The sequence below is a fragment of the Vigna radiata genome, chromosome 4 (assembly GCF_000741045.1).
Source record: "Vigna radiata var. radiata cultivar VC1973A chromosome 4, Vradiata_ver6, whole genome shotgun sequence".
NCBI classification, from domain to species: Eukaryota; Viridiplantae; Streptophyta; class Magnoliopsida; order Fabales; family Fabaceae; genus Vigna; species Vigna radiata.
Genome location: NC_028354.1, coordinates 7208034 through 7217169, shown reverse-complemented (window position 1 = coordinate 7217169; position 9136 = coordinate 7208034). Strand labels below are relative to the sequence as shown.

The 9136-nt window shown below is 33.3% G+C and overlaps 1 protein-coding gene and 1 long non-coding RNA gene across 8 annotated transcripts; one reads left to right on the top strand and one right to left on the bottom strand.

The window, feature by feature from the left end:
• The first annotated feature begins 1718 nt into the window (after positions 1 to 1718).
• LOC111241475 lies at positions 1719 to 7352 on the top strand. Of its 7 annotated transcripts, XR_002667521.1 has the most exons (8): positions 2157 to 2274; positions 2392 to 2895; positions 3180 to 3377; positions 3488 to 3613; positions 3735 to 3956; positions 4622 to 5005; positions 6335 to 6429; positions 7013 to 7352. It is a non-coding gene; the product is annotated as an uncharacterized LOC111241475 (long non-coding RNA). The 7 variants fall into 7 exon arrangements; XR_002667522.1 differs by lacking the exons at positions 6335 to 6429; positions 7013 to 7352 and adding an exon at positions 1719 to 1807 and having other exon boundaries at positions 2183 to 2274; positions 4622 to 4823; XR_002667518.1 differs by lacking the exons at positions 6335 to 6429; positions 7013 to 7352 and adding an exon at positions 1721 to 1807 and having other exon boundaries at positions 2060 to 2274; positions 4622 to 4823.
• On the bottom strand, positions 2148 to 4610 carry LOC106758692 (myb-related protein 2). The gene is made up of 7 exons (XM_014641651.2): positions 4053 to 4610; positions 3752 to 3967; positions 3586 to 3662; positions 3451 to 3508; positions 3285 to 3369; positions 3132 to 3201; positions 2148 to 2940 (listed from the first exon to the last, which is right to left on the bottom strand). Exons 2-7 carry the CDS (start codon positions 3960 to 3962, stop codon positions 2179 to 2181), a joined length of 1263 nt encoding a protein of 420 aa, XP_014497137.1. The 5' UTR covers positions 3963 to 3967; positions 4053 to 4610; the 3' UTR covers positions 2148 to 2178.
• Positions 7353 to 9136: the final 1784 nt, after the last annotated feature.

The window sequence follows — 9136 nt, the reverse complement described above, 5'->3', positions numbered from 1 at the left end:
TGCCACAAAAAACACTCCTGTAATCGTTTACAAAAGCCTTGTAATCGATTACGCGAGCCATAATGCAGTTTTGGACATCCTGTTGAACTGAAGGAGCCACCTGTGCCAACGTGGGGGACCACTGGTCATTTTAGGTGTTTTTTGAAAGAAACTTGACTTGTTTTTGTTTCATTTTGGGTGTTTATTGAAGGAAAGTAGATTGCTTTGACAANATAAATAGTATTGAATTCATTCATCTCAAAACAATGATTACAATAAGAACATTACATGACATCTTACTAAATTATAAAAGTGCACAATAACAACATGGAAACTTGAATACAAGTACAATCATCCAATAACCAGTCTTAGAGCTGATAACATACTATTATAGTACTCCATTAAAGTAATTTTCCCCCTTCACTAGAAAACATAAATTAAAGCATACGTAAACTAATCTATTAATTTTCTGCTTGTTTGGATGATGATGACNGTTNGTNTGTTTCTGTGGATGATGATGACGGTAAGTCAGTTGGCCGAACAAATTTGCGGAGGATGGCATCCACATTGTCATCCTTTTCTGCCCACATTGGAAGTCGAATGATAGGTTTTGGCCTTTCCTTCACCAGCTCAACTGATGGATGACAAATGTCAGGTGGAAAAACCTTCACAATGTTGCGGTGAACGATATTGAGGTAGTGGTTGTTCCCATATGCACAAAAGGATTTCACCTAATAGAACACACCAAATCAAATAACACACCAAATCAACAAAACCCATTACGGATGCAAGAAAACACAAGAACCCCAATACCCAAACCTAAAACGAAATACCCAAACCTAAAGAAGATAGAAGGCATTTACCTTGGTCCAACGAAGGTCCATTCGGAACTTGCCATTTCAGAGCACTGGAGAGCACTTGAGAGCACGCAAAAGGGGAGAGGAGAGGACGTTGGGAGACGACGAGAGAGAGACAATCTGTCACACAAAACCAATGAAAAAGACGAGGGGGTAGAATTGGAATACAAAGTTTCTGAAAAGCTTTCCATTTTGCAAACCAAATTTAAAAAAAAAAAGTAAAAAATGACTACCCAATAGGACGTTGACACATGGCAGTGTCAAATGAGTGTCAAATGTAGGGTGTCAAAATAACGGGATCCTTTTTATAATTTCGATTTGTATCATCATAAATTTTTGTATTTGTAATTCAAAATATAATTTTTTTAACTTAAAGTTTTATATTTCAAAATATAAAATAAATTATATTTTTTAAATTGTATATTTAAAATATAAAATAAAAAATATAATTTTATTATATAATTTAAAATATAAGTATATTCTAAAATCTATAATTCATATACAATTCTTAATATAATTTTTATATTTTAAATTGTGTATTTCAAAATATAAAATGAAAAATATATTTCAGATGATACCATCTAAAATATAAAATTTACATACCAATTCATAATCCAAAAATTTGTGAGATAGGCTGAACTTATGGAGCTAAGTTGCCTCCAGTACATTCGCGTAATCTCTTCCATTTTTACCCTCAGCTCACTAAGTTGGCTTCAAGAAAAACAAAGAAATTGTAATAAAAAAAATATTACTGTGGAAATTTTTGAGATACCAGGAGGAATTAGAAATTAATTTTGGATCATGTGAATTACCATTTTAAAATTATTTTGAATAATTCAGAAGCTTTTAAATATATTTGGGAAAATGTAAGAATTTAAAAAGTTTATTTTTGTGTTACACTGCAACAGAGATGTTTCTCGAAATATTAAGGCGGCTCAGTGTTAGATCTTGATTGTTTCTTGTATGAACAGGTCAGAATTTTAAATATGCATCTGTGATTATTAGAGTAAAAATTTGATTTTTAATTCCAAAAGAAGTTGGTCTCCTGAATAATGCATGTTACAAATTCTTTGAATGATGTGGAATTTTGAATAAAGTAGAACAAAACCGAATGTTGCTGGAACTATCTCATTCCTAATGATTGTTTACAGATTTGATCACTGGTCTTGTTGCAAATTATTTCATTTGGATAAAAATTACTCATCTATGGTATTGTACGGTAGGATTGAACTGAAGAACAGCTGATATTGAATTGCAGTAACAACTAGCAACACACTGTTGCTACTATTCTCCTTTTATGCTGATCAAATTTTGAAGAAGCATAACTGTTTTTTCTATCTTCTCAGCTCCAACTGAATCTATTCAAGTCCAGTTGTTTACAAGTGGTTGCAGCTTCATTGTCTCCATGGTTGTTTAGGTCCAATCTTGGTGCTACAAAGTAAGAAGCTGGCATCCTATAATCTTGAGAAACTTTTTCATCCACTGGTTTCATTGTTTCTGTCTTGATTCTGTTCCGGTGCTGGAACTCAACTTCTGTTTGGTTTTCTGTGATTAGCCTTTCAGGATACATGCTGCTTCTGTTTTCTGTTTCTCTTTCAAGTCCAATGGACATGGATAAGTTGCCAGGACCGGTTTCAGCGGCATAGTTTCTTCTTTCTTCATTCCTGCTCAATGGGGCAAGGAAGGTGTTCTTTTTCCCATCATCACACCACTTGAGTTCACAGTTCCTAAGGTTGTTGGGAGCTTCTGTGGCTTCCTTTTGTTCCATGAACATATGGCTGTTGAAGTGTCTAAAGCCATTTTGAATCTCTTGCTCCTTCTGTGATCTGTCACAGGATGTGAGGCAACTGTCCACTGAGCAATCGTTTGGCTGGTTGGTGTGTGTTTGCTGAGGGCAAAATCCTTGCAATTCCTTCAGCTCTGAGAATGCTGAGTTAAGGCACTGAGATGAGACTTTTGACACCAGCTCTGACAGTTGAACTTTGGCAGTTTCAAGTCCAACTATTCCCAAATTTTGTCTGCCAAGAGTCTCCTGAGCTTTCTCCAACACAGACTGAAGGTATTTTCCTTGGGCCTCAATCCTAAGCTGCAAGTGTCTTTGTACCTGAAATGGTTCAGGATACTTTGATAAGATTATTAAGGTAGTTATTGTAAAAGTTAATAAATTTAGGATATACAACAGTTTGTATTTGGATGACAAATTAAAACACTTAATACATTAGTGCATAGACTAATTTATTTATATAATTATGGAATGGAAAATGCATGCTTAGTAAGTTGCCACTTAGATTTCACCTCAAGTTGTTCATTGAGCCTTCTCTGCACCTCAATCTGCATCTGCAGTGCCTCGCTTATATGCAAATCTCTGCATAAAGAGCATTGAAAATTAGCATCACTTTCACAAACAAGATTACATGAAGCATGTGAAAAATGTTCAGTTTTTCTTACTTGTTAGCCTGCGGTCCAAGGCTTAATTTGTTCATGTGAGTTCCACTGGTTTCAGAAAGTCTCTCCCCAGTTGCTGCACTTGTTGCTGATAAGGTAGTTTTAACCATCAATAACAGCTCTATGGCTCGTTAGTAGATCAGAAAAATGAAAGAGATTAGTATCTTACTCATTTTGTGTGTCACGTTGTTGCTTTGTCCATGCAGATTCTTGCTCAATCTATACTTCTGATGACAAAAGGAAAAAAATATCAGTAATTGCACCAGTGTATAATTTATATAAAGTGATTTTGGTTAGCACGTACCTGAAGATGGCTCTTCAAATGATATAAGGTAAGTCCTGGAATCCCCATGAGTTTCATTACTGTTTTTGGAGTTGCTTCTGCAATAGAAATATTTTAATTGCATTAATGAACTTAAATTCTATGATCCTCATGATTTGATGATCCACAAGGTGACGTGTATACTCACTGTCAGCTCCACCTAACTGATTGACTGCTTCTATAAATCTGGCATGAAGATCTGCTGTCCATTTTAATCTTGGCTTAGCATCAGTTGAAAGCACAAGTCCAGAATCGCCAGAACCATTTCCTGTTTGAAGGAACATGTGCCTCTCAGAAGGGATTGGCATTCTGGAAGAAGAATGAATGTTTTTCCCTTGGTGTTGGGGATGATGGTACATTCCACCTACAAAAGCCACTTATAAGCACCCTATAACATATAAAAACTAACAACTTAATTTCTAGAGCTGAACACCAGTTATGTAGTTTACCTTGATGACTTGTATATTCTCTTGATCACTTTCAAGATTAATTGTTACAAGGCCTTGAACTAACAAATAAGATAATTTCTGAATGCTTGTTGTGCTTGTCTTGTTTCTCCTATACACACTTCTCTTCAGTGGAAATCATGCTGAAACTGGTATTTATATGAGAGCTGGAGGGGAGCTGGTAATCCAATGGAATCTTGGATAGAACCAATAGAAAACCCAACTTAATCCTTGTGCGGTGACCTGAAAATTAGATATTATTCTTTCTTACTTTTGTTCACCAGTGGACCCCATTTTCTAGTTCCATTTTCCATTCTCAGATAGTACTTTCCATTTGAGTTCCTCAGCAGTAATAAAACTTGAGAAATAGTCTACTTTTATTTCCATGCACAACCTTTTTTCCACACACATCATGGGTTTCCTGTGCAGGAATTGCATATAGAGATGAAAACATTTTTAACATTTAGATATGTAAAAAAGGTTATGTGCAAATATCAATTTCTAAACTGCATTAGGTTCCAGAATTGATCCTTCAAATTTTAACCCAATATGCATTTTTATTCGTTTGCCAGGTAAAAGTGGGAATCATATGCTCACATTTGAAGGAGTATTTCCTTTTTTTTCTGACTTGGTTCTGGAGAATCTGATATCCTTCTCGACTTGGAACAGCTATTATTTTTGTTTTAGAGGAAGATTCTTAGAACTTAGAAGCCTAAATTTGTTGTTTGAAACCTTGATCTTGCTGCCATTTTACAAGTCCTTTCTTAATGTACATACATAGTTCTTTATTAGCATGATATATGAGGTTGGGCAAGGTTTATCTTTGGGAAAGTTTTGAGAGAAAGGTTATATATGAAGAACAGCAGCTGAAGGATTCCATTGACTAGAGCACGATGGGATGCAAAGGAAGGTTAAAAAAAAATAGTGGAAGATGCTTCTCATGGAACTGTTTGGAGGTAAGGAATAGAATAAGAATACGTTCTGTTTTGTCTCCTTCAATAAGTTTGGTACTTATTCAGCCTGCACCGTTTAAAATATAAGGAAGATGGACCCTGAACTTTTCATTCTTTCTTTGGCACAAAACCTCTGGCCCCATCCTCTGGAATCCTAAGTAGGCGGGACCTAATAAAAAGGGAAAGATAGAAGAATTGTACTTGCTTTTATACTTGCATTTGGTTAAACACAGTACTACTGCATAGGACCACTTCCCTTGCCCTTGACTTGTACCATGGTTAATGTAGCTGATTCTTGTGTAAGAATAGGTACATTTGTCATTCCTTATGTTACCACACTCACTTTTTACTTTTTTCCTCTATAAACTTCTTCTTATCCATCCCCAACTTTCCTTTCATTAAATGGCATATACCATGTTAACCCACTACCAAAATAATTACAAAATGTATTAGAATCCGATTCAGTTTTAATTAAAGCCACGCTTTCCTCAGGCAATGCATGTGTCAAGTGCATGCAAATCTCCATTATTCAATTGGAAAAGAAACAGGTTAGCTTAGTGTTGCACACTGTGCTGTAAGGTTAAGTGGTCTAGTACTCATTAAAATTCCACGAATAACAATTATATTATTAACAGCTAATACAGAATAAATTACCATATATATATATATAGATATATATGAAACTCACTTGTATACTTATAAGTCAAATTCAACTTTCAAATATGAAATCTTCTTGTTTTTAGTTGATGTAGGATTTTCAACAAACATCTTTGTGGGATTTTTAACACATTTGCTCACGTAGAGAAATATATATCGATCATTAGACTAGTGATTAATGAGGGGTCCAATAACTAGTGGTCGATAGATCTAACAATCAATAAATCTTTGTTAGAATAGGTTCTAATCTATGATTCTGATATCATATTAAGAAGTGTACTTTAAGTTTAATTCAATTTTATAAAATTAAAATGAAAGATGAAGTTTCCACTTACTTATATATTATAAAATCATTTTATTTCTAGTTGACGTGAGTTCTTCAATTCCACTGTGAGATGTTCAATGTGTATGTATATGTATATGTATATAAATACAAAAAAACAGACAGCTGGTGATCACACGAATGTGAGAGTAGAGGGTCATTTGCAAACCGTATCTGATTTGGTGATATCCAGTTATCAGGTGTTGCATGTAAGATAAACATTTTATTGAGAACTTATAGAAACAATGAAATAAATAGGCTAAACCACAAAGATTCCTTGAACAGTATCTTGATATCACTTCTCCTTGTTCTTGTTCTTGATTCTGATTTTTGAGAATATTTAATGCTGCCAGGAGAATCCCGAGAGACTTTGGACAAAGTTAAAGCTAAGTTCCTAAGTAGTTTTCTTGCATGTGGATTGGAATAATATGAGAAGAGGATTGATTTGGTACTTTTTCCTTCTTGATATCGAATTTGCTCCTTAGATGGACTTCCTATTACCACTTGGCAAGAGCATTATTTATTTGAAGTTGTTCTTGAGCACCACAACAACACTTAAAAACTCATCAGAAATAAACAAAAAACACACTCATAATTGAAAACTATTCACGGTCTACTTTTTCTTAGTATAGAATGTATCCCATCGCCAAAATACGGGAGATGTTTAATATTATACTCTCAGGTGACAGTGAAAAGAACATAAACATAGAAAAATTCAAATGAAGATGTTATTGGCAGAGAATAAAGGAAACTAACCTTTACGTTCACCTTTTTTAGTGTTGCTTCTATCTACCAATTAGTATATATCTCTGCATAGCTTGATTAATTTTATATCATTGTTGACCATGCAATTGGAAGTTCTGTACATAGGAGTCAATGATGACTGGTTTTTCTTTACGCAATGCGAGTTAACCATGTATAATTTGTCGGTACAACTTTCTTTGACTGTTTGAGTTTGTGTTTATATAATCACAGAAAGCAGCAAAGCCTTCAAAACCAAATCCATTTATGGCATAACTTTGTTTTTGCAGCTTTGATATCATGCTCATTCTTATGTGGAACTGTTTTTCCCATAATGATATTCATCTTTACTTGATGCTGCCAAACTGTCCTTGCTACTTTCAAGTCTTTCGAATCTTTAAAGAGTATGTGCTTGTACAGAACCAAGGAGTACTTATCTCTTTCTATGAGTATCCCATTGGCTTTATCTTGCAATATGGAGATGCCCCACCTGTGACATGGGACAATAACTTTTATTCTTGGTTTATATACATATCCATGATGTTTTTATATGTTACATTATGTTGTTGAAAGTCTCACGTTTACTAGATACAAACCAATTTGTAGTATATACGTGAGTCTATTATCTCATCTGTTATCAGACCATATAAGATCATTTATTAATATTTAATCTAATGTCCGAAATGTATATATTACAATCTAATGTTGAAAATTTCACTTCAAACTAAAAATAAGATCAATTTATAAAATTAAGCAAAGAAGCATAGGACAGACATCATGAGAATGAAGTTTTGGACTAATAAATAGTCAATCATGAGCAAAACCAAAACCATTTGTTGAGAGTGGTTTGGTTGAACAAACATGATGGCATTGGTTGAAATGAAAAGCGAGAAATGACCACGGAATGCTATTCCCAGCAGGGAAAAGGGAGAGAAAAAAAAAATAAAGAAGGGAAAAGGAAAGTTCAAAGATTCTTCAGAATGAGAATATGAGAATCTTAATTTAGATTAAAGCCCTTATATTATATTCTCAAGTAAAGAATTATGTTATTCTTCTTCTCCAGAAGCCACAAAAAATGGATTCTCACTTCCCTACCTATCTTTTTACTAATTGTAATCAGATGCTTTTCAGCAGCATACATTGTGACAACCAACACCTTAATGTTCATATCAATTATGGGAATTGCTATGTTTAGATGTTTTAACAAAATTTGAGGTTGCCTTTCACTTTTCTTCTACGAAGTGACCTTGTTGGTTGACATTGAACTGTTTCCCTGCTAATTAATTGGTGTTCCCCACTTGGATAATTCTAGAACCTTTTCCATTTTTTTTTTCACTTTATAACGTGATGGGATTGTCCTGGTTTCAATTCAGATCATCAGCTTTATAATCAGATGATACTTGGTTTGATCATGTAAATAGCTATCTGTGATTATTGTAATATATGATTAAATTAGATATGACATGACAACAAATTTAACAGAGGAGATTGAATGTCATGTTAGGAAGATTTATACCAGTGAGAGTGAATATGATTCTGCATAAAAGGATATGTTAAAGAATGACAACCATTGCCAGCCCTAGACTAACTCATGACTGAATTAAACAGCAAATGATGCTTTGACACTCTATCAATACTTAAACTCTGATAAACAAAGAAAATAAGATGAAGCTACATGAAAATAAAATATAAAACAAATATAGTTGAATTATAAACATTAATTTTTTTGATCTTATTAGACGAAAGTAAATATTTATCTTCCACCAAAAATAAAATTATCAGTCAACAGAAAAATGTTCAAATGTTTTATATGTATGTTTTTTAAATAAAGGTCAGTCATAAATAATTCTTTAACATAATCTGATGATGTAATCATTTTTCAGCATAGATGAAGATTCCATTTAGTTTATCCCTTCACGAGCTTGATCGAGACAGGGAACCTCAAATTAGTTTAGCCAAATCAACATATATCGAAAATTGATTATGAAGTATTAATTTGTCTTTAAGGGAAACAGCCTCGATTACGATTAACATCCTATAAGAAAATTACTCCGATTAAGTAGAATCTCTAATACACTTCATCATGCTAAAGGCTTAGAACATAAAAATAGAAGAAAGTTAATTAACCAGCAGTAATATGATAGACCCAACTAAACTAACTAAAATTGATACGTTGTTATATCATTTCATGAAACTTGATTTCAAATTTAACTCAACCTTACGATTTGATAAAATATGATTTATTCCCTTATAAATTATAATTTGATAAAGACAAAATATATCCAACGTATATTATTTTTTTTATCAAATGTTAATATTTGATAAGATATATTAATTCATATAATTGTAAATATAACTTCTCTAATATGGGACAATAAATCTAACATAATTTGTTGTTATTGTTCTTTGGATTG